Below are 27,580 nucleotides of genomic sequence, written 5' to 3' on the forward strand. Positions count from 1 at the left end.
GTTATACAATCATAACTCACCAAAACATGATACATTTAAAAATAATAATTATCACAAACTTATTGATTTGTGTTTATCATAAATTGCGAAATGTTAACTCAAATTATGAAATTAGGAATTCCCAGTTCATAGGAAGAGATCTTATGTGAGTGAATAATGACTTTCGTAGCAATTACTCATTTATATATCTCACTAAATGAAATTTTTTGAGTTAAATATGCAAGTTAGGCTAATATTAAGATAAAATAGCAATCTTATTGTTGATATAAATGATAAAATTCGATATTGCATCCCATATCTATCAAAAAATAAAAGAATTAAAAAAGGATTTGTAGGATCATACCCTTAACTAAACCAATTACGATGGATTAGACCTATTTATGATCCGATTGACACTTTTCCCCTTTCTGGTAAAAGGTTCAAAGTGTGGTGTACAGACAAAGAAGCAACAATGCTAATTTGTGACAGTTTTATCGTATGATTTATGAGGAATGAATAAAACGTTAAATTATGTAGTGATGTAACAAAAAAGAAAAGTTAATTGTTAAAAAAGCCAAGGAATAAAATAAATTTTATAAATTTTAGTTAAAATCGAGTAAAGTAATCATATTATCAGCACCAGCAACAGCAACCTTCATATCATCCTGTTGAACTGCAACGCATTTCACTAATCCGCTGGTAACTTTGATTCCTGTCTCTTTTATCATATGGTTAAGGTTGAAAACGCCAACCTTTCCTTCACTTCCAGCAACTATGTATCTCTTACCATAGTTAATTGGTGCAAGATCGTTTAGTTCGCCAATATCAATTTTCTGGCAGCCAACTTCTCTAAAGGCAATTGTATCAACGATTCTGAGTGTTCCTTCTGTTGTTGTAATAAGAATTGAAAGGCCATCTGTTGAGAAACAAAGAGAATCCAGGTTATCTGCTGTAATTGTAAGCTTTTTAACAATTTCTAATGTAGATAAGTCGAATAATATAAGATCGCGTGATCCAATAATTGCGCCACGGTTAGAAGGACCGTGTACAGATAAAGCGACGATTTCTGAATTAATTAATTGTTTTTTAGCTTTAATATTGAATTCTTTGTCCACTGCATAGACAAAGCCCTCTAATGTTGAGATAAATATTAAGCCAAGATTTGGAACTGTTTGCACGCTAAATGGTTCCTTAATTTCTGTTAATATTCTTTGTCCTACGTGTTGAGGTTTCTTTTCAGATTCTTCAACTAATGTATTGTTAACAATTTTTGTTGCATAAATTGATTCATCGAGAGAAATTGAAATAACAAGATCTTCAATAGAAGAAATAGATGAAACAGCCATTTTATGAGTATCATAGAACTGGTAATCATTTAAATGGCATAAGCCGCCATCTGGAGTCATATCAACTGGCCAAACAAAGAGATCTCCTGTTACTGATCCAGCTACTAAGCCTAGGCTACCCCAATGCAACGCTGTGATTGTGTCGTCTGAGGCTGAAATACCTTTAACAATACGTAAGCTCATGAAAAAAAATCTGACTAGCTTTATAACATCACATACTCTAAAATTTGATATGTAATGATTCTTTGTGCCGCAAAACATGATTTTTGTTTGTTAAAATCGAATCATCGAATTCTAAAAAAATTTCGAAAATCAAAAAATATTCAAGATTTCTCAAGAAATTCATCTAATTTTCTTGAAAATAGAAAATTTTTAGAAAAATGATGGGATAGAATTATAGATAAAATCTAATAATTTTAAGAACTATTTTGAAATTCAGCAATAATGGTTTAATTTTGATATATAATTTTGAAAATTTAAATTAAATCGACATCCATACATAAATTTGTTAGATTTATATATTTTAGATTCATTTCATGATCGTATACCATTTCAAAAACCAAAAAAGGTTTCTGACCAACAAATGAGAAGCCATTCACTTATAATTGACATCTGAAATGCAACACCCCCACGATACAACATCGATTGCCATTGGAAAAGGCAAACTCATGTTTGTTACACTAACAAATTGAATGAAAAGTAATCGTTTTTACTCTCTCCGTTAAAAATCAGGATGAAAGTAGCAAAAGATCACTTATGGGCAGGGCGATTCAGTCTTGGAGAAAAGATTGGAGCCGGTGGCTTTGGCCAGATATATGAAGCCGAAGATACAAGGCAGCATATTAAAGTTGCTCTTAAAATTGAACCGAATGATGTCAAAAATTCACCACTTGAAATAGAGTCTAAGATGTATGGTGTATTCACTAACAATAATTACGTCCCTAAAATGTATTTTTATGGTTCAGATAGCGATAAAAACCTATTAGCGATTGATTTACTTGATAAATCTTTAGAAAAGCATTTAGCAGACTGTAAACGTAAAATGTCGCTTAAAACAGTTCTAATGCTTATCGATCAAATGATAACTTGCGTTCAATACATACATAGTTGTGATTTTATTCATAGAGATATTAAACCGGAAAATTTCATGACCGGATGCGGAGAATTTAGCAAAAGGATATATATTATCGACTTTGGATTATGCAAAAGGTATCGTAATCAATATAACCATCAACATATACCATATACAGAAGGAAATAGCCTAACTGGCACTCCCAGATACGCCTCGATTAATGCTCTTGCTGGTGGCAAGCAATCAAGAAGAGATGACATGGAATCTCTTGGATACGTTTGGATTTACCTTCTCAAAGGCGAATTACCATGGATGGATGAGAAATCCGAGGATGTTAATGTCAAATTTGCGAAAGTACTTAAAAAGAAACAGTCAACAAAAATAGAAGATCTTTGCAAAGGATTACCAATCGAATTTACAAGATATTTCGAAATGATTAAGTCACTACAGTTCCACCAAGAGCCAGAATACGATCAATACAGACAAATGTTCAGAACTCTCTTCGATTCTGAAGGATTTGAAAGAGATTACATTTATGACTGGTCAAATGTCGAATCTGAACAAGCAGAAGCAAAGCAAAATGGTACAGCAGGATATCGCCGCACAAAGAGAGCAAGAAAGGTTGTTCAAGTCGAAGAATTACTTGCAATGAAATCAAATGCAAAGGTTGAAGAAGACAAGACACCAACAGAAGATTCAAAGGGAGGATTTATCCTTGGAAGAGGCCACAGAGAGAAAGTTGAAGCTCAAAAACAAGCTGCAGCTCAATCCGCTGAAGAATCTGCTCCAAAACAAAAAATTGTGAGGAAAAGAACAATGACACGCGGAGTATCTTCACCAATGATGGCTCCAACACCTGGAATTGATACAAAGGCGAAGATGACAATGGAAATGAATTATTTCAAACCTCCACCGCCGCCACCACCGAAAATTGCATCAAGAATTTGAAATATTAATGTTATATTACTTTAAATCTTGTTATTTATTGCTTTACAAATAATTTTTTTTTTTTGAAAAGATTATATTTATACCACAAAAATTTTAGGTCCAAAATCACTTAAAAATAATATTATTTCTATTCAATTTGCATAAAAAAAGTTCAATTTGAAATCATTCCTCATTGACCACATATAATCATCCAATCTTTCCGGAAATATAAATTAGGCCTTTTTCTGATTATTTGTAATTTGATAAAAATGGACAGTTTCCAAATCTGTTTATTTAGAGATTAATTGTGCCACACATTTTGGTTTAATTTACATTGATGTTTACGAATTATGTGCACACATGTTTTTCATTGATATTTGCTTCATATGAATGAAGAAGTACATAGATTTCTTTATTAGTTTTTTTTACTGCAATATTAAGAGCGGCACATCCATCTTTATCTTTAGAATGGTTTAATTCATAAAATCATATATATCTTCTATATCACAAAGAAAAGTACATGTATGAGTGCTTTTTTTTATTTGATATTTAGAAGCAGTTTCTCCAGAGGTGTATATTTGAAGAGACAAGTTTTGTTAGTTGATATTGACACAGCATGAAATAAGAAGTTCGGCTATTTCTTTAAAGATTATAATATTCTACAGTTTACTGAATTCAAACGATGTTGTTTCAATCAATTTCAGATGGATAGATTGAAAAAAAAAAAGTAAAAAATTTAAAATCAACAATGAATAATTTATTAAATTTATAACAAAATTACATAAATATTTTATAACAAACAATAAACAAGTTAAGAACCGGGTTCAGTCATATCATCTGTTGTTGAATCTTGGTCTTTTTCTTGTTTGGTTTCAATCTTAGTATCCTTTCTGAATCTCCATTTCATAGGATTCATTGCCTTGAGGCTGTTCCATAACAAAAGGAATAATGAAGAAATAAATGTAAACATTTTGACAATAAACTCGATTAGTCTCATCTTATAGTTACCTCCAACACCTTCAAGACCGTCTAACCAATCATCTAAAACAGTTAACTTGGCATTGATCGCTTCAGTAGTTTGAGTGAGAGAAACTGCTTTACCTTGTAGTAAACGGATTTTTTGAGATATCTCACCAACTTTTTTGCTAGTACTAATAACTCTTGTGTCGATTTGATCAATATCTTGCTGCATATATTCAATTGTAGCTTCAGCCTGTACAGAAACGAAATTGAGTTCTTGTATTGGTAACTGTGCTTGTAATCTGTTTCTAATTGGCTCATCAATTCTTTTAATAATAGGATCTGGATCAATTTGAATAGACTGTCGAGCAGTTTGTGCATCATTTTGATATGCTTCTGCATTTTGTTGAATTTTTGTTTTGTTAGGACCTGAAATTGGTTGGATGAAAATTTTATTTGCTAAATCTTTACCTTTATCGCCACCAGACATGTAATTTCCTGAAGCTCTCTGAGGGTTATATCCTGGCATTGAACTATTAAAATTTTTGGATGGATTTGAAGTTGAAGAATTTTGATCTGCGGGCGGAAACCCTGCCTCGCGAAGAGTTAGCTCATCAACATTACTACCTGATTTATTTCTCCGTGATATTGGCATTAGCCCGAAATTTCTGAAAGAAGAATTCATTTGAATTAAAATTATGACAACATTGTTTGAAAAAGATTTTGGAGTGTTCGATCATTCCACATATATTCACAACATTCTTTTTAGCAGATGAAGTTAATTTTTTTTTTTGAGGAATTCTTATTTGTTATTTCACTAAATGTCGACATTTTTTACTATTCCTCAAAACCCACCACCAGAATCGACTTACCCTGTGGATGTTTTTTCAGGAATGAATGATATACTTGGTCAATATTTTATGATTCAATGCAATTGTACAGATTTTTCACCATACGAAATACGTAATTTTATAGAAGATATAATACATGTAAACGTCGACGATATTTCAATATCTCGTGACTACTCAGGAAATATGACTGGATATATTTTTGGTAGATTTCAAAGTCCAATCTCAGTTAATCAATTATCACTAATCCACTGCAAGACCTTCAAAGAATATCCTTGCAAAGCTACTCTTTTCCAGTCATCGACAGAATTTCAGAGATTTTTAGCTTTATTAACCCTCAAAAAGAAGCGATCTATTCTTTTACCACAAAGGTCAGGCGCCCCGTACGTATATATTGCAGGATTTAATGGAAACGAAGACGAATTAAAGGAATTTTTAATGAAAGCAATAGAAGAAGAGCCTACGATCGAATCAAAATCACTCGGATCATTAAATTACTTTATTGCTACTTACAAAACAGCAAATTCTGCGCAAACTATTTGTAAAATCATTGACGGCTGTAAATATAATGATTCTATACTATTAGTTCGATCAATCTACAAACTTGCTGCCGAAAGAGGTTTCTGTGTCAAAGGAACAAACAATGTTGATTGGATCAAAGAGACAGCAACACGTTTTGGCAAAATTATGTCTATCAAGAATAAAGGAGAATACAGAATTAATGTTCTGATGGAATCATCAGAAAGCGCCAAAGTTGCTGTTGCTTTCATGAATCGCATGAAAGAAGGTGAAAACGAAATATATACAAACTTTGTAGAATTTGATGTCTTCAATTAACAGTATATTTACCTTTTGTATATTACTATTGTAAATGATAATTGTGAAAAAAATATTTTTTTTATTCATTTGAAAATGTCAGTAAAAGAAAGGGAAATATCTTACTGGGAAGTAAGAAGTTCGGTTGTTTCTTTACTGTTATTCCATGCTGCAATATGAAGAGCGGTTTTTCATTCTTCATTTTTTTCATTGATATTTGCACCATGTGAAATAAGAAGTTCGGCTGTTTCTTTTCTATTATTTTCTGCTGCAATATAAAGTGCGGTTTCTCCATATTTATCTTTGTCATTGATATTCGCACCATGTGAAATAAGAAATTCGGCTGTTTCTTTACTATTTTTTTCTGCTGCTATATGAAATGCAGTTTTTCCATGTTTATCTTTTTCATTGATATTTGCACCATGTGAAATAAGAAGTTCGGCTATTTCTTTACTATTTTTTTCTGCTGCAATATGAAGAGCGGTTTGTCCAAATTCATCTTTTTCATTGATATTTATACCATGTAAAATAAGAAGTTCAGCTATTTCTTTACTATTATTATATACTGCATAATGAAGAGCGGTTTCTCCATATTTATCTTTTTCATTGATATTTATACCATGTGAAATAAGAAATTCGACTGTTTCTTTACTATTATATTTTGCTGCATAATGAAGAGCTGTTTCAAAAAATCCATCAAGATCATTGATATTCGCGCCATGTGAAAGTAGAACTTCTATAGATTTTGTACTATTTTCTCTTGCTGCATAATGAAGAGCGGTTCTTAAACTATTATCTTTTACTTTGATATTCGCACCAAGTGAGAGGAAGTATTCACAGAGAGATGGAATATTAAAAATCGGTGAATAAAGAAAGCATTCGTTAATATCATTAGTTTGATCGAAATAAACTAAAAAGGATTCAAGATTATTGTAAATTTCACAATCTTCTAAATCTATCTCTCTATTGTATTCATTCATCAAGAATGTAACAAAATCAATGTTGTGTGAAATAATTGCATATCCCATGCAATATTCATTTGGTTTTTGATATTTCAAACATTCACTCATGATCTCTGGATTTCTGCCTAAAAATGATAACTTTAGACATGTTGGAGTTATTTCTGACTTAAATTTCGTTCTCAATAACTTGAAACAATCAACTGCTCCATGGTAACAACATAATTCAAGTAATGAATATCCATAATAAGAATATGGATATAAATCGCATTTAAGTTTTTGATTTTCATCAAGTTCTTCTCTTTCCGTGAATGTGATGAATCGCTCTAAGTCATTATTCATAATTGCTCGGTAAATTGTATCTTCTGTATGAATATAGAGATTTTTTGAGTTAATTGTTTCGAAATTGTCTGATTTGTTTAATTTAATTCCATATTCTTTGTAAAACATGAAGTTTGAAATAAGTTCAACTTTGTTGATCTCATTGACATGATAATCATCTGATACAAGTTTAGCAAGTAATAAATATGATTTAGTATAGCGATTATTATACGGAATGATATTTAAAATGTCTTTCATAATCCGTTTTGGTGGATATCCATTTGAATCAATCAAGCTTGTTTTGATCATTTTGTAAATCTTGTTTATTTCTTCTTCTTTTTCTGTTTTCAGCTGATACAATGCAACATATGAATCAATGTAGTATTTATACTTACTTCGTAATTCACTGTATTTATTTGGATGAATGTCTTGACCAGACATAAAAAAATTTGAAAAGTTATTTATTTGCATTTCACTAGTTAAAATATCATTATAATCAATTAAGAGAAAATTGTACATGCAAAAAACAATTATCTCAAAGGTTTCGGATTAAATTTATTAATTATGATGAAACCTTCTGTTATAAAATGACGAAATCACATTATAAAGTTGAATGCAATAAGATATTCAACTATCTGCTCATTTTATGTTAAAATAAATTTTAAATTATTTCGTTATGAAGAAATAATATTATTGAATGAAAAATATCATTTGTATTACTATTGTGGAAAATTAAGAAGCTTAAATTCAAATTGATCCAACAATTAATATACATCTATCTAGGAACATTAATCAAGTACAATTACAGTGCTAAAAGAGAATTGGACATCGCTCAAGAAGTGATACTTGCATTATGCGAAAGAAGACTCTAAGTTAATTCTTTATCCTCCTATAAAATGTTGCAATATGAAGAGCTGTTTCTTCAGGATATATATAAACTCCTTTTCCTTCGTAAAGTCTCCCTGTCGTTTTTCTGCCTCAATATTGAGTGAAACTCTAACAAAAAGGAAGTTTATATATATTATCATCTTTAAAAATATAAAACATATATATTTCTATTCTTCTTATATTTTGTATAATATGAATAGAAGTATTTTGAGTATCATAGTTTTTTTTTTTTGCTGGTGCAGTATTTTTACAATATGAAAGAAAAGAGTCAATTATATCTTTTCTATTTCAACTTACTGCAAGATGAAGAGAAGTATATCAAATATTACTTTTCTCATTGATATTTTTAAAATATGAAAGAAAACAAGTCTATTTTTTTTATTTCTCAATTCTTTACAATAAAAGATGTATAAAATTTATGTTCTTACTTGATGATCAAAAGAACGTTCCTTCTAAGCTAATTAATCGACTCTGGTCATAGCCAGAAGAACATTTTTGGCATAATAATTGAATAATGTCTCCTGATTCAGGTTTAAATGCGAATTTACATGCGGAAACACCACATTTGCTGCAAAGGGAAGGTGATGATCCAACTGTTTTCATTACACATGGAAAAAAATCAGTGTTTTCTGCTTTGACTGAATAGGCCGCAACAGCAAGGATATGATGGATGCAACCACCACGCGATGTATATGTTATTGGACTATTTAATTCTGTTATTAGGTCTCCAAGTTTCTGATCAAAATTTGAGGCAAAATCATAAATTGGCATGCCTTCAAATTGTATTTTTCTAGGCTTGTTGTGCTCTATAGATATCGATTCACTTATTTTACACATCGGACATATAACTTTTGAAAGAAATTCTGAAATTGTATTTGTTGCGAGAGCGAGGATGCAAAATTGTAGCTTCGATTTAGTTGTAGATGATGGATTATTGGGACTGAGAACGTATAAAACATAAATAACGTTATTTGCTAATGCATTAGGATTCGCCCAAGTAATCTCTGGATGATTTCTGGAAATATATGAAAAAATAGACATTGACTGATCAGATTGAGGTATGTATTCTTGGAAATCTTCTGGAAATGTAGGATTTGAGTGATAAATCTTAGAAAACATAGAATTTTCATCAATATTCATGGTTTTTTTGATATCATTAAGTTCTTTTGCTAAGCTATATGCACATTTAGTAAGTTTGTCTGAGTTACTTTGATATAAAAGGTCCTCTGGAATTTCTGGTGGGTCTTTGTTGTTTTCGGTTCGATGTATATATAATGCTGAATTAGTTTTGGCTATTATATTCGAAGCATCATCAATTTTTGTTGCTGAACAGAAACGAAAAGTTTGGTTTCGATTCAGACTTTTCGACGTCAAAAATTATGAATTGAAATGTATGAAGTCTAAAAGGGCATCATCATTATTAATATATTTTGTAGATAAAATACCGAAAATAGAAAAATTTTAAAATCAAATCTTCAATTTACAGACAATTTATAAATATTTACTTTTAGTTTGACCTATATTTTTAAAATAACAACAATTGTAGTATATATAAATAATATTATATTATTTGCGCTCTATTTTTCCTTCAGTTTTACTGTTTCCTTCAGAAGTTGAGTTGGTAGCCGATTCTGCATTCTTTTCATCAGCAGTTGGCTGCGGAATTTGTTCTGATGGAGGACGAAGATCTTCCCATTGAAAAGCTGATGTTGAAGAAGGGGTTTCAGTTGGAATCAACCACCCAATATTGAATGGGCCCATAACTTCTTCAAAGCACTCAAGCTTTGTCTTTTTAATTTCGATAGGAATATTATAAATAATTTCTAGAGTTGTCTTACCTGTGAGAACATTACTAATCTGCTCATACAACAAAAATGTTATCAAAATTGTTAATGAAATTGATGCATAGAAATGAAAATGGAGAAAACGAGGTGAATCATCATACTTAATGGCTAATAGCATATAACAAACAGTTAAGAACCAAATTACAAGCATTGATACGCTGTGAATCAGGAAAACTAAGAATGGCTTGTGATTTCTGAGTGCAATACATCTTCCTAATGCATTACAGTGATGATCAAGCTTTGCATAACAACATTTGCAAGATGAGCAATGATGTGTTCTATATGGTTTATATTGTTTACAATGAATGCAACGAGGAAGTCGCTTTCCATGATATTGATCCATTTCTTTAGAAGGAATGCCAGGGTTAAGGAACATGATTCTGAAAAATGCCCAATACCACATTGCTAAAGAAAAAGAAAATGAACCCCAAGATAAAATCAAAGCAATGTATTTCTCATTTAGATACAATGTTCCTAGAATGAACTTTACATACAAATATACCATCATATTTGTTAGGCCGAATATTAAGATTGGGGAAAGAAATCGTATTTTTGATGGTATCTTCATATTTTGCCACTTTTTATACAAAAAAATTTATTATAACATGTTTAAACCATGGAAAAAATCAAAGGCTTCTGCTCCAAAAAAGCCAGTAGTTACACTTGCTGATCTTCCAACATGGGATGTTCAAGGTTCCAAGCTCGATGCTAAACAAATACCATCCTGTGTACCAAAATACGCACCAAACACGGAAATTAACAAAAAGATTTCTTTTTGGATGGGTGGAGATAGCACAAAATTAAAATGTGATGCTATTGTTAATGCTGCAAACTCTTATCTTGCAGCAGGTGGCGGTATCTGTGGGGCCATCTTTAGTGCAGCTGGATATGAAGAATTACAGAAAGCTTGCGATGAACAAGGATATACAGAGACTGGTGGGGCTAAGATGACTCCAGGTTTCAGACTTCCTTCAAAATACGTAATTCATGCTGTAGGACCAGTTGGCGTTCACCCAGAGGCTCTTAGATCTGCATACAATTTAACACTTGGCTTCATGGATAATGATAAAGTTAAAAGTATTGCATTTTGCTGCATTTCTACAGGCATTTACGGCTACTCCATCGAAAAAGCCACACCAGTTGCCTTAGATACTGTTCGCAAATGGCTTGAAGTCCCAGAGAACTTAGCTAAAACAGATAGATTAGTTTTTGTTGTTTTCATGCCAAAAGATCAACAAGTTTATTCACATTTTGCCCACGTTTACTTCCCACTCGAAGGTGTTGAATACAAGAAATCTACTAAGGAAGAAGAAACAGAAGAAGAAGAAAAACAGAAAGAAGAAGATGTTGTAATTACAAAGAAACATCATGAAAGTAAGGAACATCATTCAGAAGAAGAGAAAGAAGAACCAGTTGCTAAAGAAGAAGCCGAAAAATCAGCTGAAGATAAGAAAAAAGAAATTCCAGAAGTAAAAGAAGAAAAACCAGCTGAGGAGAAGAAAGAAGAAAATGCTGAAGCAAAAGAAGAAAAACAAGCTGAAGATAAGAAAGAATAAAAAATAAATGAAAATTCAGAGGATAAAAAACAAGTTAAATAAGAAAAATGAAATATTATAGAAAGATTTAATCAAATTATATTAATAAACATCTTATGATTTCAATTTTCAAAAATTTCAAGTAAAAATCAATTTGTTTAGGAATGATATTGCAATTGTAATTATCTTTAAGTGCATCCAATAAGCTTAATACAAAAAATATTCATTTTTTCTGAAGAAAGACGAAATTGGAGTATTCAAAATTACATGAATTTGTTGATTTGATAGATAATTTATCTCGATTACCTTATCTATACGCTATAGATTGTATGATCTGCTGTAGAATTGTTCGCAGGTATTTATCTATCAAATCACTGTTAATTTCACTTTTATTTACCTTCTTTATGACAACAATTACCGACAATATCGAATCTTATTTCACGATGTCAGATTTTAGGGCCTTTTCGAACAGTCAATACTTCCTAATTTTCATGCCTATTTGGTTATTATTTAATTACTTTCCTTACGATATTATCTACAATCTTTCAAACATACTTTCGCCAATTTTAGCTTTATTTACCGGATTACTCAATGCAAGATGCGTTTGCAAAGGAATAGATATTTTTCTTAAAAAGGAACATATTATTATCGAAGCAGTTTTAGGCGGAATAATGTTCTCATTTGGGAAATATTTAGTTTTATATACGTTTTCAAGGATGATCAAGCATAAAATGAGGAGTATTTACGTAATTCTCTTCGAGCTCTTTTTCGGAGCGTTAATTTATATTTCAATTACAGACATCAATCAGCATAATACAAGATTTCTATTAAAAAGATCAGAAGCTCGAGTTTTAATAATATCTCTCTCATCAATTTTCGAAATAACAAGAAATTACGTTAAAGATCAGTTTTTTGGATACATTTGGAACTGTATTTGCTACGTGATATCCTTGATTATTCCTTATTATGGAGCAACTTGGATTCCAAACCAAGTTGAGTTTACGTGAATAGAAGTAGCATGTTATGTGTATAAAATTTGTTTTTGTTTATTATAAAGCAGTATTTACTTTTTAAATAATTTTGAGATTTGCAAATTTGGAGTGGAAGATATGAACATGAACATATACATTACCATAAAAGTACTTATTGCAATATATATTGAATTAGTACACAACATCACAATAAACTCATGAGATATAACCATAAAAAGTCATTGAAAACACCCTCTTAGTTTCCTTTGACAAGAGGAATATTAACATTATCAGTTTGTATGTCTATTGTCTAGATGGCAAACAATATGTTCGAAATATGTTGAAAACAATTTGAGGCTGTTAATTTGGCGAGAGACTTTGTAATGAACTTTGCTCATTTCGAGTAAATTTTCATTTCTGACCTTGAAATGTTCAGGTTGTAGTATTATGGTCCAGGAGGGTAATTACACATAATTAATTTCGCTAAACACACATTGATTGTGCGATATAGCTACGCTGTCCTAGCAGATAGGCTGAATAAATATTGTACTTTTGGCTTATAGAATCTTTATGGAAGACCGATTGAAGGTTTTATGAAGAAAACGTCATTTAATCACCATATTGATTCTTGAAACCAAGCAAAAATATGAATAAATACATATATGAGAGCTCATATTCAGAAGGTAATGATGACATTTTATCTTATCCTTGCCCACAATTAATGTGCTGCAAGAACATCGTAATATAAGGATATATTTCATCATGGCCATGTCAATTACTTGATTTTTCAATTACGATTAAAACCGGAAACGAATAATCAAACCCGGAGGGATAACCATCAATGATAAGGTTCGATCCATTAGTTTAAATATAAAATAAGGATAGTATTGACGTTGGCATAAAACTTGACAGTACCATTCAATTATATGTCACTTTTGATATGGCTTTTTTGCCCTCACTGTCTTTCCTTGAATTTGAGCGAGAAATCTTAATAGCAATCATAATCAGGACAATTTTCATGAATTATCCATTTTTCTGTAAGATCAGAAACCAAAACAATCATTTGTTTACAAATCAAAATAAATATTCAGCTTTATCCATAAAACATATTTTGCGGAGAATATACCCGTATCAAGATTGAATGGTTGTAAACATAAAAACTATAAGAGATTTTAGAATTTTTTTTTGTTCATATCGACATTGTTTTTCTTCTTAAGTTTTGCTGCTTCAGTCAAAATCTGCATTCCATCGAAAGCTCAGGAGTGCCCAGTTGAATACGAAGAGTGGGAAAACCAGAGCAATATAACAGAGCTCTTGGTCTATAACTCATCTTTCAATCTCAATATAAATAACTTAAACAAACAGAATTTGACAATCGTTTTAGGTGAAACCAATGTTACATTGTCAACATCTTCAAACGAATCCCAAACTATTGAGTATTTGAATCTGTCGAATTTTGATAAGAACAAATCCTCAATTTTGATACTTAACGGTAATATAACAGTACTTAACACATCGTCCAGTGCCAATATCTCATTGATAAATGGCACATATGGCAGTGTTACTGGTATAATTTCAAACTTTAATGTTGAATTTCTACCAAATTCATTTTATTATCGCCACATGGTAGATGCAGTCACAAAATTTCAGAAGCCACCCAAGAATATACCAGTAATTGCGTTTCAACTCCTTGACAGCTCGAACATTCCAAAATACCTCCAAACATTCTTCTATGGAAGCAAGGAAGAGCTCAATTTAGTTGAAAAGAAGATTCCCCAGATCTTCCAGTACGAAAAAGAAATTGGTCAGAAACATTTTTGGATCCATTACCAAAAAGCATCAAAGTTCATTGATGTTTACCTGTCAAATGTTGACAAATTCATGAAAATCTTGATGTATACATCAATTGGCTTTGCAGGTTTCGCCGTTTTCATTTTTGTTGCTTGCGTTGTTTCTTATTTCTGGAATTCTCCACCTAGAGAAGATACAAGCAGTTACATGCCATTACCATAAATTGTTTATAATTTTATCAACTTTAGTTGATGACTATATATATTAGATTAAATAAATTAAGTTTTAATTGTTTTTTCAATATTTCCTAGCCAAAATATTCTTTTTTAACAATTAAAACTAATATATCATATTAATATATAATATTAATATGTTATTTTTTTCAAAGCACGACAAAGAATTGATCATCTTTGTATTTAGTTATGGGTAATCTGAAAGAAAAAATGCTTTTAATTCATGTGATTGTGGTATTTGGATTAAATTCTCAATAAAAAATCTTAAAAATGAATGTGCAATACGATAGAATACTCCTATTATTCAATTTTAACACGATGTATCAAAGGATTTTTGGATTTCTTGATATAAATCAAAGAATAATTTTATAAAATGTCAATAAATCCATTCAAAAAAAGCAGTTATTTGAATTAAAAACAATACATACAATTTTATTAATCATATAATAAACAAAACAATAAAAACTAAAAAAATAAAAATTATAATCCTTTCAGTTCTCTTGCTCTTGCGAACAATTTTGCAAAATCTATGACGAACTCGTCTTCTTCCTCTTTAATTTGGCCTACAGTTGGAACAAAACTTTTCAGCTTGTCAATGTTCTCCATTTGCGAGAAGTACTTGAGAACTAAAGGGTTGGAGAGTCCGTAGTGGTCGGGGCCAGAAATTGAATTGGAATTTTTTGACAAATCTCCAATTTCTTTTCTTTTTTTATTAACTGCCTTCAAAACTTCACTCCAGACCTTAGATGCACTTCTTCCTTCCCATTTTACTTCAGGCATGTCCCTCATTGATACTCTAAACAAAGGATTTTCTTTTCCATCGTCAATTATCTCCGAAATGTACCAAACTCTGTCTTTCGGGTTAATCACGGAGATGTACTTCCTTTCTGTCTTGAAACCATCAGGATAAAGATACCTTTCACTGTGAAATCCTGGTCGATTCCAAACAACTTTGCCTAGAGAGATCAAATTCATGGATTTCTTGAGGATTTTGGGTAATTTGATCTGCTCGATGTTTGTTTTCTCGATAAGATTCGAGTTTTTCAGAAAATCATTTAATCTTTTGACAATTGACGATGTTTGGCCATTTTCGGAGCATCCTTGGAGTCCAAACTTGCAGACTTTAACAAGTAATCGCTCATCATCGTTCTGCGGATCCGAAATTTCTTCATTTGCCTTTCTAAGTTTGGCAAAAAAGGTTTTTCTTTCAATTAGAAGCTGTGAATCGTGGCTGGACAACAGTTTCTTCAGAATTGCTTGGTCACAACTGTCATCTCTGCTTGCATCGTAAATAATTTTTACGTATTGGCTCACGCAGTCAGGAACTTTGTTAATCCTGGCCTTATTCATGAAGTCATTGGCATTCGTGAACCCGTAATCGATTAAAGTGTTAATAACGGCGTTATGTTCTTCAATTTTCCAATAATTCGAAGCTTCAAGCAAAGTATTATGTGTAAACAGCTTCGGATCAGGTGATGTCATGCTGTAATGCAAAAACATCGACTTCCAACCATGAATTAACTGGTTCAATCTTTTTAATAAATTTTTTTGGTTGATATCAGCTCTAAAATAGGAAGAAACGCCCTGCTGCCACATGCCATACAGTAATTGCCTGTCATCTTCGCTCGACCATGTATCTGAAGGCAATTCTCCGGGACAATTTGGAAGAACAAGTCCTTCTGGAGCATTTGAGCAGCTTTTAGTCGCACAGTTCAAGCAATGCAATACTTCGATCCTTTCGATCCTTAAAGAAGCGTTTTTAGTAACTAATGGAGAAAATTCAGATCTGTACTTTTGATTGAACTTTTCGGAGTACTCGTCGTCTTGCTGGTTATTGTAGAGCTTGTGGACAATGTCTGTTGGGTCATCTGCAACTTCTAGAAGCCATTTCAGAATTATTCTACAAATTGACTTCGCTTCGTTGATTTGGATGTTGCTTCCACATTGTTCAGTTATCCTCTTCCATCTGCCATATCCGAAATCGAAGAAAGTGTTCCTCAACCGCTTAAATTTTTTCTTTGTCCATGAATCAGCGATTGCTTGTTCAATTGACTCGCCGGCATCATCATCTCCTATATCTACAAGCAGTTTCTTCCAGAAAGAAGGCGCTTCAAGCTCTGCTTCGTTGACTTCGAACTGAGCATTTGAAAATGTTGATCCTTCTCCACCGAAAACGGACTCATGGCGAATCCTTTGGGAGTGGGCGATGATGTCATCGATATCTTCACTCGCAAACTTGTTGTCGTCGCTGTCATTAGAGTAAAATTGGTAATAAGCACCTAATCTCAGAAGTTTATCGAGATTTTCGGATCGCTCCTTGCTGGAACCTTCTAATACAGCATGGTCAAGGCCAAGCTTCCTAGAGGCAATGTCAAACATCGATCTTTCATAAGAATTTGATGTAAGAAAACGATAGACCTTGACACTTTTTGTCTGACCAATTCTGTGGCATCTTGCAGTGGCCTGGATATCGTTCTGAGGGTTCCAGTCGCTGTCGTAGATGATGACAGTATCTGCCGCTGTCAGGTTAATTCCTTGGCCGCCGGCGCGAGTCGTAAGAAGGAATATCGGAATATCTGAGCCATCTCTGCTGAAATTATCAATTGCTGCTTGCCGTTCTGGACCTCTAACATTACCATCGAGTCTTACATATTTAATACCCTTTAAATTCAAGTAATCTTGGATAATATCTAAAATTAGCGTAAATTGAGAGAAAATAAGAACTCTATGGCCCTCTGGTAACAGCCTGTCCAGGAGCTTATCGAGCAATATCATTTTACCGCAACTTCTGATTAATCCGTCTTGAATTGTTTTAATTTCGCCGGTTTTGTTCAAATCCCTCATAATATTTTCTTCTGCACCTTGTATAAGATAAGGATGATTACAAACCTTTCTTAATTCCATCGTAATATTCATTAAAAAATTTGGCGTCTTTTTTTCAGTTCCTCTTAGCAAGAACACCGTATTTCGTGTGAATACACTCCTGTAATAATATTTCTGTACGTCTGTCATCTTACATTCGATAATTATCTCTTCAATCGGAGTTAAACTTTTTTCTACGTCGCTTTTGACTCTTCTGAGCATGATTGGCTTGAGAATACTGTTTAGTTGTGATATTTGGCTTGATTCGTTAACTGTTCCGAATTTTTCTTGAAATTCTTCGAGAGATTCGAATTTTTCTGGATTTATGTAGTTTAACAAGCTCCATAATTCAGGAGTTGAGTTCTGAATAGGAGTTCCCGTAAGCAAAAGCTTGAATTTTGACTTTAAGTTTTTCATATTTTGCATTAATTTGGAATTTGAGTTTTTCATCTTGTGAGCCTCATCGCAAACGATTACTTCCCAGTTTACACCAGAAAATAACTCATTTTCTCTTGTAATGTAATCGTAAGTTGTTAATAAAACTTGAAAAATCGGAATTCTTGTATTTTCGAAGTAAAATTCGTATGTTTTGCATATTTCGCGGCGATATTTATTGAAGCAGAATAGTGTACAGTGCAAATCAGTCCATTCTTCCAATTCTTGCTCCCAATGTCCGATTGTTGACAAAGGAACAATAATAAGGAAAGGTCCACGTATCTTTTTGAGTTTATTAAGCGTATTAAGGAATACAGAAACTTGTAAAGTCTTTCCGAGACCCATTTCATCAGCAAGAATCGCATTTCTATGGTTACACCAGCAATTCATTAAGAAATTCAACCCATCTAGTTGATAATTTCGAACAGAGAAGCCACTCTTTGATGTAGGTAATGATTCGACCTTTTGATAAGTGTAATCTACGTCAGGATTCAATTCTTCAGGTGAGGGGAATCTTGTTCTCTCTTTAAACTCCTGTATGATATCTTCTTCTGTAATTTCATCGATGTTTTCCCATGATGTGCTTTCATAATCGAGAGATTTCCATTTTATTAGATATTTTCCGTTGCGTTCTGCTATAATTCTTTCGGGTATCGTATAATCACTATCGAAGAATGGTGGATCTGGTGGCTTATCCGGATACAATTTATTATACGTTTTAATCATCGATCGACCTGTGAGTGTTTTAAGCAGTTCGAATGGAGGAACCCATTCTAGATGGTTGTAGCTTTGACCAATTATTTTAACTAGATACATTCTGGTTCCATCTGGCTCAACTTTGTGTGTAAGAATTGATTCTACACGATTTGTGACTGAAAATTGATTATTAGGGATCGGAGGGGGAGGAATTATATTATTATCTGTCATCGCAAACGTTGAAAAACCAGAATTATCATGATTACTATTCATAAAATTTTAATAAGTTCACTAGTGAAAATTTACATCTATTCAATTATCATCTTACTTCAACAATTCATCATTTATCATAAAATTAATCACTCACACATTTTTACAATTTGATCACTTTTTTTGTCAAAAATCTTCCACATTCTGAGTGATCATTTTACTTCATATGATTAAGGTTATATAGCAATTATATACTTTGAGTTATACATGGCACGGCGGGCGCAAAAAGTGACAAAATAGAATACCTATGGTGGCAAGACAAAGGAAACATTTTTGTAAGGCAAACATTATATCAAATACCTTTACTTTGTAATAAGAAATATAATTATCACGAAATTACAAATAAATATTGTTTAATATAATTAATAGCAAAATTCTTTTTTATTATTTCCCTTAAGACCTTACTTATTAAGTATACGTATAACAAGCTTGTACTGCATGTATTAGTTAATAGAACAAAAGAAAATGAGCTCAAATGAAAAAAATTTTCATGCTATTTTGGAAATATGCATATTCGAAGTATGAGAGTTGTAAACACTGAGAATTTTAAGCTTTGGTTGATGATAGTCTTTAATTTTTCTTGAAGTAGTAAATTATTTGATATGAAAATTTAATGGCCAGCATAATCAATCGTGCGTTTCGTTTCTTGATTGAGAAACGATGATTGTGTGCTAATGAATTATTGCGTCTGACAGGTTATGATTATGGATACCTGAAATTAAGCTTTTATGGGAAACATCACCGAGCGCCATTTGGCGCCCCTAATGCTGTTTCTATCGGTATGATTAAGGAGCTTTCTTATGCACTTTCATCACTTGAACTTGAACGCTACAAGATATATGCCCCCCTCCCAATGGGAGGTGGGAGCAAAAATTGAAATGTTTACATTGATTTTTGAATACTTTACAAGCGCCCCTCCCAGTGGGCGCGGGCGCAAGTGATCGGGTCAAAAAAAATCATAAAAATATTCAAAATTGCGATTTTAATAGATGTTTAAGAAGTAAATTTATTAATAACGATATTTCATAGTACAAAATGTGTTCAATCTCTTCGTAAATCATTCAAAAAAATCAAAAGAATTTCCAAAATTCAATTTTTTTAGTAAAATTTATATCTTTTTCTATCGTCTCCTCCCCACCAGTGGGAGCCACCGGAGGCGCGGGCGGCGCCGCTGGCGCTAAAAAAGTAGCGCCCATCGTGCCATGTATACTTTGAGTTAAATGCCGCTTGAACCAGGTCTAAAATATAATCAATTATATGTTTTCCTACAAATATCCAATTTCGATTTTATTGTAAAATATCCCACAACTGCTGTAAACATCACGGCTTCTTTCTAGCATAAAGAGTGAAGCAATGAACTAATATTAATCAATAATTTAGAAATCTCAAAAACAATTATATTAAGATCATTCATAACAGTGCTTTAAATTGAATAAAATTTCCTTATAACTTATGATGCTCGATTTAAATCAGATTCATATTTTAAAAATTTTGGATAATTTTTTTTTTGACTTTTTTTTCTTTGTTTTGGTAGTTTTCTGTTTGAGATTTCTTTGAATATTTCGTAGATTTGTAATTTAAAAAGCAATTTAATTATAATATCATTGTATCGATTTATAATGTAGATCAAGCAGTTTATTTCTTGTGCTTGGCAGCAGCCTTCTCCTTCTTAGCCTCGCGGAAAGCCTTAAGCTTATCTGTCTTCTCCTTGAAGAGGTCCTTCTTAGCTTCCTCAGCCTTGATAACACGGAACTTGATTTCGTTCTGAGCCTTTGGAAGAGCGAAGAGGGCAGCATCGTTAACCTGCTCAACTGTTTCGCCCTTCTTGACCTTGATAAGGCGAGCCTTGTAAGCCTGAAGGCGCTCAACATTTTGCTTAACCATGGCATCCTTAGAGTGGGCACGGCGAGCATCGACAGCGATACCCTGGAAACGAGCAAGAGCTGGATCGAATCCGGCAGCAACAAGCTCCTTTGGTGTGAAACCACGGCCAAGGCGTGTCTTCATGTTGTAGCGAACTGTTGGGCAGCGAACGATTGGGCGAAGTGGACCTTCAGCTGGACGTGGGGCAATCTTCTTAGCACGAAGATTACGAGCGTTACGACGGCGCTGAGCGCGTGCTGGGTCATCGAAGTATGTCTTTACGCGGTGGTACCAGTATTTACGAAGGTGATCATTTGGAATCTGGTTGTTCTTGGCAACCATGTTAGAGGTCGACCAAACCGTTTTCTTTGGCGGTTATTTGCAAAAATCAAATTTTGATCCATTTTGATGCAATAAACATAATATCCCAATAGCATATACAATAAAATATCAAATAATTTCTAAAAATTCCATAAAAAATTTTATTGCATTATTTTTACAAAAATATAATCTATTAGGCACCTGACTGCAAAAGAAGATTAATAATCTTTTTATAATTTTGATTTCCCTTCCCCTTTTCCCTTGATCAAGTGCTGTTTTGTCAAAGCTTTAAAAAATGGAATTTTTCCTTTTTTTTAAATTTGTTTATATGATGGTATTGTATCATTAATAATATATTTTATAATATTGGTGGCAAATACTAAAATTGAATGGTTGTAAACTAAGGCACTGATAACTTAATGATCGACAAAGACGTTCATCCAAGCAAATACAACAAATTACGAAGTATCTGCAAATACTATATCGATTCGTATCTTGCATTGTATCAGCTAAAAACGGAAAACGAAGAAGAATTAAAGTCAATTTACAAAATGATTAAAACAGAATTGATTGATTCAAAGACATGTCTCCCCACAAATGCTATGAAAGACATTTTAGATATCATTCCATATAATAATTGCTACGCAAAGTCATATTTATTTCTCGCCAAACTCATATCTGATGATTACCATGTTACAAAGGTCAATAGAGTTGCAACTATTCCAAACTTCCTGTTTTATAAAGAATATGGAATTAAATTAGACAAATCAGACAATTTCGAAACAATTAACTCAGAGAATCTCGATATTCATACAGAAGATACAATTTACCGAGCAATTATGAATAATGACTTAGAGCGATTCATCACATTCACGGAAAGAGAAGGATTTGATAAAGATCAAAAACTTAAATGCGATTTATATCCATATTCTATGAGAGGATATTCATTACTTGAATTATGTTGTTACCATGGAGCAGTTGATTGTTTCAAGTTATTAAGAACTAAATTTAAGTCAGAAATAACTGAAACATGTCTAAAGTTATCATTTTTAGGCGGAAATCCAGAGATCATGAGTGAATGTTTGAAATATCAAAAACCAAATGAATATTGCATGGGATATGCAATTATTTCACACAACATCGATTTCGTTACATTCTTGATGAATGAATACAATATAGAGATAGATTTAGAAGATTGTGAAATTTACAATAATCTTGAATCCTTTTTAGTTTATTTCGATCAAACTAATGATATTAACGAATGCTTTCTTTATTCACCGATTTTTAATATTCCATCCCTCTTGGAATACTTCCTTTCACTTGGTGCGAATATCAATGAAAAAGATGCAGAGTATAAATTCAAAAGTGAAAAAATTTTAAACTAGTCCTCTCAATTTTTTTCCAAATTAAACAAATGCATGCTGGAGGATATAAAACAGAGCTAATAACCAATGCTGATATCACAGCATTAAAATATAGGCATAATGCGATTATCTATGAGAATTTGGAGGAATTTTATTATTTCGAAGGTTATAATAACAGAAGATACGTAGCTTCACATGATACTATAGTTTGTTAACTCTCATATTCAATGTAATTGAATGATATTTGACATAATCTCTATCAGCAATATATTCACCAAATTTTTAAGTTGATCTAATGAATGATATTTATGCAGCACTTGAAAATAGTAAAGAAACAGCTGAACTTCTTATTTCACATGGTGCGAATATCAATGAAAAAGATAAAGATGGAGAAACCGCACTTCATTTTACAGCATATAATAATAGTAAAGAAACAGCCGAACTTCTTATTTCACATAGTGCGAATATCAATGAAAAAAATAAATATGGAGAAACCGCTCTTCATATTGCAGCAAAATATAATAAAAAAGAAACTGTAGAAGTTCTTATTTCACATGGTGCGAAAAAATAATGCTTTTACATAAAATATCCCTTAGTTTTCTGGTATTTTCGAAGAAGATTTTCATTAAAAAGTAAATTGAATGTAAAATAATTGTTTTTGCGCATTTTTTTCACTTGAGAATATTTTTTCACTTAATCCAACTGCACATGAAATAGACATAGAAATCTTATCACCCTGAGCTGAGAGTTCTTTTTAAAAATTGTATACTGATTCAAAGTCATCAGTATTTAATAATTTAATAATTTCTGGAAATTTATTAATAGATCAATTTAATTGAATGTTTTCTTTATTTTTAGATGATATTTCATTTTGTGTTGATGATTTTCATCTTCAATCTTTTGTAAATTTGTTTCGAGTTTTTCAATTTTGGTTTATAATTGAATCTGAAATATGTTCTGATCTGAATTTATTCAAGTACTTTATTAATCCGTGAGCGGATTCAAGCTTAAGACAACTTTTGTATCCTTTAAGAATTTGAATTGTTTCGTCAAATGAACTAATGCAAACTTTGCACTTCCGAACACAATTGATGAATCAGCAAATTATTCAAGATTATTGAGGAAAATGTATTATTTTTTTGAAGTAAAACATTTATTGTCAAAATAAATACTCAAGAATAAACTCAAGAGTTTATAATTTTATTAAAAAAGGTGACACAATGAATGGAGGAATTTCAAAATTTTATCAATGCTTTGTTCGGAATGATGTAGATAAACTTCGTTACCTTGTAGAAGAATTTGGATTAGAATTTCTCAAGAGAGATGAATTTTTGATTCCCTGCATTTCTTGTGAAAATAATTTAATTAATTGTACTAACAAGTCATGTATTCACGTTTGTGCCTATTTCAATTCTATTGAATGCTTATTATATCTTTTTAGTTTAGGGTTTAATCCTAATTCTAAAGATTCAACTGGTTTTTTACCTCTTCATTTTGCAATTTTTGGTGAAGCAGTTGATGCAGTCGTAATACTTCTTAGATATTGGAATGACCCGAATTCAATACCAATAAACACTAATTTATCTCCATTATTTATTGCTGCAAGAATGGGAAATGTTAAAATCATTCAAATTCTCTTCCATTATCATGCAATTTATCCAAATCCAAAATATTTATCTCCTGCTTTAGAAGCATTGCGTTGCAACAAAAACGAAGCATTTAAAATTCTTTTTAAGCATGAATGTGATAAATCTGTAACCAATAAAAAGGATTTTACTCCTTTAATGCTTGCAATTGCCAACAAAATGGATGAAGCAATCAATATTTTAATTGAAGATAATAATGATATTGATACTGTTTCAACAAATGGAGTTTGCGCACTTTCATTAGCTTGCCAAGACAGAAATTTAAAGCTGATTGAAAAGTTGATCTTAAGAGGATATGCCTCGTTATCAGTAAAAGCTGCAGGCGGATCTTCTTTGATTCATTGGGCTGGTGCAACTTGCTCACCCGAAATTTTGAAGTTTGTCATTAATTGCGGAGCAAATGTTATGGATAGGACAGATAGAGGTGAATCTGCTTTATCTTTTGTGTTGAGGTTTATCCCTTCAAATGATAAGGAAATTAATGATGTAATCGAATCATTAAAGATATTACTTTCAAATGGGCTGACATTTAATGAAAAATTAAATGATGGAAGCGTTCCTTTACTAGAATATTTGATCGACAAATCGAAAATCAATGAAAAAATATTAATATTTATACTTTCAACAAATATTAATTTAGAAATGCCCGTATTTAACAGAACTCTTAAATACTTTATCCAAAGAATGAAATTTGGTAAGCTTCAAAATCTTATTGATGATTTTCTTTCAAAAACCAAATAATTTAAAATTAAATACTATTGTTTGTATCGTATTATGTGATAAAATCCTTGCTACTGAAGAATATTTTTTCAAATTCATACTTTGTTGATACAAATTTCAATTTTCTTGCTTTGTTGTGATTAATCACATATTAAATATTGAAAAACCAGACAATGACATTTTGTCTTGTATTTTTATTATTTAGCTCTTGTAAATTCTCAATTTCCATAAAATTCATTCATTAGTATTGGGCTTTGAGCTCTTATTTTTGAAACCAAATAGTTTCAAATTTAATATGATTTTATTCAAAACAACAAACTATTTTTATTAATTTTAAATAATAAACAAAACTTGATTAAAAATGATGAATATGGTCAAAATGATCAAGGCATATTCTTAGAAATGTGGCCAATGATGCTAACATCATCATCTTCATTATCAAAAAAATCTGGCAGGATTTCGCTTCCATCATATGTTCCAATGAGCTCTATCTTGTTTAAGGCTAAGCAAGGAGGATCTCCTGGGCAAGCTTCGTCTTGAATTAATCTTACATAAATTGCATTATACGTTTCACTGAATTTATATGTTTTTTCTTTTCCTCTTCTCATTTCTTTATCTTTTTCAACCTTATGAATGGTTTTCCATGTGAGATTATCATTGGAAATCTGGAATGACCAACTATACAAACAACATTCAGCACAATATGAAACGCCTTCGAAGCAACAACATTCTATCTTGTTGGAACACCCGCTTTTAAGATAATATCCTTGAAGATTCATTGTACGATTTTTAATATGTAAAATTAGATATGGATGTTCTTTTCTGGAATGCCCACAATTCGAACACCAATCATAATCTTTTTCAATTTGATTAAACGCATATTCTGGCTTTGTTTTTTGGATAGTTCCATTGATATTTTGCGAACTTGAGCCACTTGCAGAGTACTCTATTATATTTTGCTTGTACGCATTCTTCAATATAGAACTTTGGTCAGTTAGTAACTCTTCGCATAGAAAAAGAAACATTTGAAAAAAATATGAGTTTGAATAGTTTACATCATAAAATAATGAGATGTGATAAGCTTGAAATTCATCGAGATTGTTGAGCTTTAGGAATATAATAGAAATCTTCATATAAATATTTCCTGAACATATATAATCAATCTAAAATTTGAACTAACAAACCTTATTATCATAGTTACTTAATGTTCTAGCTGGTCAAGAGACATATTGTCTATTACATACATCAAAAGAAAAGAAAAAAGGCTTCAATAAGCAAAATGAGATGTTTAAAGATTAAGTTAAAGTAAGACCTAAAATATGTACATGAATCTTGCACAATTTTCACTGCTTTTGGCTAATGAAGGTATTAATCAAATATACTATCACTATAATATTTATGTTAAAGTTTATATTTAAATTTAGTTGAATTTAACATTGCCGTTCTTAGAGATGTGACCAATGATACTGACGTCGTCGTCATCGTCGTCGTGGTATGAAACAAAATCGTCGTCATGGACATTGGAGTCTTCGGAAATAATATCACCAAAGAGTTCGAATTTGTTGAGAGCAATGCATGGTGGATCACCGGGACATGCTTCGTTCTGGATAAGACGAACGTACTTAGCTTCGTATGTCTTGTCAAGATTGTATGTGTTCTCTTTGCAACGACGCATCTTCTCGTCTTTCATACGATGAACTTCTGTCCATGTTTTATTGTCATTTGAAACCTGCAACGACCATGAATACAAGCAGCAATCAAAGCAAAATCTTGCAGAATAATCTTCGCAGCAACACCTACTGCCAGCATAACAACATCCAACTCTGATAAAGTATCCATTAAATTTAATTTTTTTATTTTTGAGAGAATATGTGATCCATGGATGTTCGTCATAGCTTTTTCCACAATTAGAACACCAGTCATAATCTTTTATCCAAGGGTAAACTGAGTATTCAGGCTTTGTCAATTGCAAAGTTCCGTTAATTCTTTGTCTGGATGATCCACTAGCATCAATGACTATTATTTTATCGTTATACACTTTGTCGAATATTCCTTTTTGATCAATTTTTGTCTAAAGAGCTGAAAGAATGAAAATCATTATATTTGTCAGAAATTTTTCTTCACTTTTTTTCATAAAAATGCTGATTTTTACTTTATTCAATACAATATTGTCTGATACAAAAGAAAATGGCATATTTTCTAAGAATTTTGATAAGGGAATTATTGTTGTGGATGCTAGTGGATCTTCAAATCAAGAAATAAATGGATCAATGCAATTAACAAAGCCAGAATACTCAACTTACCCATGGAATAAGAGGTATGATTGGTGTTCAAACTGTGGAACAACATATGATGACCATCCATGGATTACTTACTCAATTAAAAATAAGAGGATCAAAATCAATTCTTATTTCGTCAGAGTTGGTTGCTGCTATAACTCCTTGTGCTGCTGTGAAGACTACAAATACAAATACTGTGTTCATTGCTGCTTATATTCATGGTCGTTGCAGGTTTCAAATGACAATAAAACATGGACAGAAGTTCATCGTATGAAAGACGAGAAGATGCGTCGTTGCAAAGAGAACACATACAATCTTGACAAGACATACGAAGCTAAGTACGTTCGTCTTATCCAGAACGAAGCATGTCCCGGTGATCCACCATGCATTGCTCTCAACAAATTCGAACTCTTTGGTGATATTATTTCCGAAGACTCCAATGTCCATGACGACGATTTTGTTTCATACCACGACGACGATGACGACGACGTCAGTATCATTGGTCACATTTCTAAGAACGGCAATGTTAAATTCAACTAAATTTAAATATAAACTTTAATTTTTAAACATTCTTTTTTTACTCAAAAAATAAAAGATGTTTTAACAATGCACAATTGAAACATATATCTTGATA

At 31.9% G+C, this 27,580-nt stretch overlaps 17 protein-coding genes across 17 annotated transcripts; 8 read left to right on the forward strand and 9 right to left on the reverse strand.

Annotated features, from left to right (window-relative positions):
• Positions 1-520: 520 nt before the first annotated feature.
• Positions 521-1,672, reverse strand: TVAGG3_0593420 (quinoprotein alcohol dehydrogenase-like family; the record flags this gene model as incomplete). The annotated part of the gene is made up of 1 exon (XM_001328457.1): positions 582-1,508. One exon carries the CDS (start codon positions 1,506-1,508, stop codon positions 582-584), a length of 927 nt encoding a protein of 308 aa, XP_001328492.1.
• Positions 1,673-1,909: 237 nt separating this feature from the next.
• Positions 1,910-3,383, forward strand: TVAGG3_0593430 (STKc CK1 domain-containing protein; the record flags this gene model as incomplete). Its single annotated transcript, XM_001328458.1, has 1 exon — positions 2,059-3,345. The coding sequence occupies one exon, from the start codon at positions 2,059-2,061 to the stop codon at positions 3,343-3,345; it is 1,287 nt and encodes a 428-aa protein (XP_001328493.1).
• Positions 3,384-4,135: 752 nt separating this feature from the next.
• TVAGG3_0593440 (uncharacterized protein) lies at positions 4,136-4,813 on the reverse strand (the record flags this gene model as incomplete). The annotated part of the gene is made up of 1 exon (XM_001328459.1): positions 4,136-4,813. The coding sequence occupies one exon, from the start codon at positions 4,811-4,813 to the stop codon at positions 4,136-4,138; it is 678 nt and encodes a 225-aa protein (XP_001328494.1).
• A 242-nt stretch (positions 4,814-5,055) lies between these two features.
• Positions 5,056-6,018, forward strand: TVAGG3_0593450 (uncharacterized protein; the record flags this gene model as incomplete). The annotated part of the gene is made up of 1 exon (XM_001328460.2): positions 5,106-5,969. The coding sequence occupies one exon, from the start codon at positions 5,106-5,108 to the stop codon at positions 5,967-5,969; it is 864 nt and encodes a 287-aa protein (XP_001328495.1).
• Positions 6,019-6,139: 121 nt separating this feature from the next.
• Positions 6,140-7,669, reverse strand: TVAGG3_0593460 (ankyrin repeat and SOCS box-containing protein 4 family; the record flags this gene model as incomplete). Its single annotated transcript, XM_001328461.1, has 1 exon — positions 6,140-7,669. One exon carries the CDS (start codon positions 7,667-7,669, stop codon positions 6,140-6,142), a length of 1,530 nt encoding a protein of 509 aa, XP_001328496.1.
• An 814-nt stretch (positions 7,670-8,483) lies between these two features.
• On the reverse strand, positions 8,484-9,483 carry TVAGG3_0593470 (uncharacterized protein; the record flags this gene model as incomplete). Its single annotated transcript, XM_001328462.1, has 1 exon — positions 8,552-9,256. One exon carries the CDS (start codon positions 9,254-9,256, stop codon positions 8,552-8,554), a length of 705 nt encoding a protein of 234 aa, XP_001328497.1.
• Positions 9,484-9,604: 121 nt separating this feature from the next.
• On the reverse strand, positions 9,605-10,515 carry TVAGG3_0593480 (cysteine S-palmitoyltransferase protein; the record flags this gene model as incomplete). The annotated part of the gene is made up of 1 exon (XM_001328463.1): positions 9,683-10,336. One exon carries the CDS (start codon positions 10,334-10,336, stop codon positions 9,683-9,685), a length of 654 nt encoding a protein of 217 aa, XP_001328498.1.
• Positions 10,516-10,565: 50 nt separating this feature from the next.
• On the forward strand, positions 10,566-11,571 carry TVAGG3_0593490 (ADP-D-ribose binding; the record flags this gene model as incomplete). Its single annotated transcript, XM_001328464.1, has 1 exon — positions 10,566-11,516. The coding sequence occupies one exon, from the start codon at positions 10,566-10,568 to the stop codon at positions 11,514-11,516; it is 951 nt and encodes a 316-aa protein (XP_001328499.1).
• Positions 11,572-13,684: 2,113 nt separating this feature from the next.
• TVAGG3_0593500 (uncharacterized protein) lies at positions 13,685-14,552 on the forward strand (the record flags this gene model as incomplete). Its single annotated transcript, XM_001328465.1, has 1 exon — positions 14,090-14,479. The coding sequence occupies one exon, from the start codon at positions 14,090-14,092 to the stop codon at positions 14,477-14,479; it is 390 nt and encodes a 129-aa protein (XP_001328500.1).
• A 418-nt stretch (positions 14,553-14,970) lies between these two features.
• On the reverse strand, positions 14,971-18,765 carry TVAGG3_0593510 (histone methyltransferase activity (H3-K4 specific); the record flags this gene model as incomplete). Its single annotated transcript, XM_001328466.1, has 1 exon — positions 14,971-18,714. The coding sequence occupies one exon, from the start codon at positions 18,712-18,714 to the stop codon at positions 14,971-14,973; it is 3,744 nt and encodes a 1,247-aa protein (XP_001328501.1).
• Positions 18,766-19,898: 1,133 nt separating this feature from the next.
• TVAGG3_0593520 (structural constituent of ribosome) lies at positions 19,899-21,185 on the reverse strand (the record flags this gene model as incomplete). Its single annotated transcript, XM_001328467.2, has 1 exon — positions 20,389-20,958. One exon carries the CDS (start codon positions 20,956-20,958, stop codon positions 20,389-20,391), a length of 570 nt encoding a protein of 189 aa, XP_001328502.1.
• A 171-nt stretch (positions 21,186-21,356) lies between these two features.
• Positions 21,357-22,322, forward strand: TVAGG3_0593530 (protein of unknown function (DUF3447); the record flags this gene model as incomplete). Its single annotated transcript, XM_001328468.1, has 1 exon — positions 21,357-22,322. One exon carries the CDS (start codon positions 21,357-21,359, stop codon positions 22,320-22,322), a length of 966 nt encoding a protein of 321 aa, XP_001328503.1.
• Positions 22,323-22,596: 274 nt separating this feature from the next.
• TVAGG3_0593540 (cyclin-dependent kinase inhibitor 2C-related family) lies at positions 22,597-22,872 on the forward strand (the record flags this gene model as incomplete). Its single annotated transcript, XM_001328469.1, has 1 exon — positions 22,597-22,872. One exon carries the CDS (start codon positions 22,597-22,599, stop codon positions 22,870-22,872), a length of 276 nt encoding a protein of 91 aa, XP_001328504.1.
• Positions 22,873-23,521: 649 nt separating this feature from the next.
• Positions 23,522-24,834, forward strand: TVAGG3_0593550 (spectrin binding; the record flags this gene model as incomplete). Its single annotated transcript, XM_001328470.1, has 1 exon — positions 23,522-24,688. The coding sequence occupies one exon, from the start codon at positions 23,522-23,524 to the stop codon at positions 24,686-24,688; it is 1,167 nt and encodes a 388-aa protein (XP_001328505.1).
• Positions 24,835-25,050: 216 nt separating this feature from the next.
• Positions 25,051-25,692, reverse strand: TVAGG3_0593560 (uncharacterized protein; the record flags this gene model as incomplete). The annotated part of the gene is made up of 1 exon (XM_001328471.1): positions 25,051-25,692. The coding sequence occupies one exon, from the start codon at positions 25,690-25,692 to the stop codon at positions 25,051-25,053; it is 642 nt and encodes a 213-aa protein (XP_001328506.1).
• Positions 25,693-26,087: 395 nt separating this feature from the next.
• On the reverse strand, positions 26,088-26,763 carry TVAGG3_0593570 (uncharacterized protein; the record flags this gene model as incomplete). The annotated part of the gene is made up of 1 exon (XM_001328472.2): positions 26,088-26,357. The coding sequence occupies one exon, from the start codon at positions 26,355-26,357 to the stop codon at positions 26,088-26,090; it is 270 nt and encodes an 89-aa protein (XP_001328507.1).
• A 17-nt stretch (positions 26,764-26,780) lies between these two features.
• On the forward strand, positions 26,781-27,560 carry TVAGG3_0593580 (uncharacterized protein; the record flags this gene model as incomplete). The annotated part of the gene is made up of 1 exon (XM_001328473.1): positions 26,806-27,486. The coding sequence occupies one exon, from the start codon at positions 26,806-26,808 to the stop codon at positions 27,484-27,486; it is 681 nt and encodes a 226-aa protein (XP_001328508.1).
• Positions 27,561-27,580: the final 20 nt, after the last annotated feature.

The sequence above is a fragment of the Trichomonas vaginalis genome, chromosome II (genome assembly GCF_026262505.1).
Source record: "Trichomonas vaginalis G3 chromosome II, whole genome shotgun sequence".
In the NCBI taxonomy this organism is placed as follows: Eukaryota; Parabasalia; order Trichomonadida; family Trichomonadidae; genus Trichomonas; species Trichomonas vaginalis.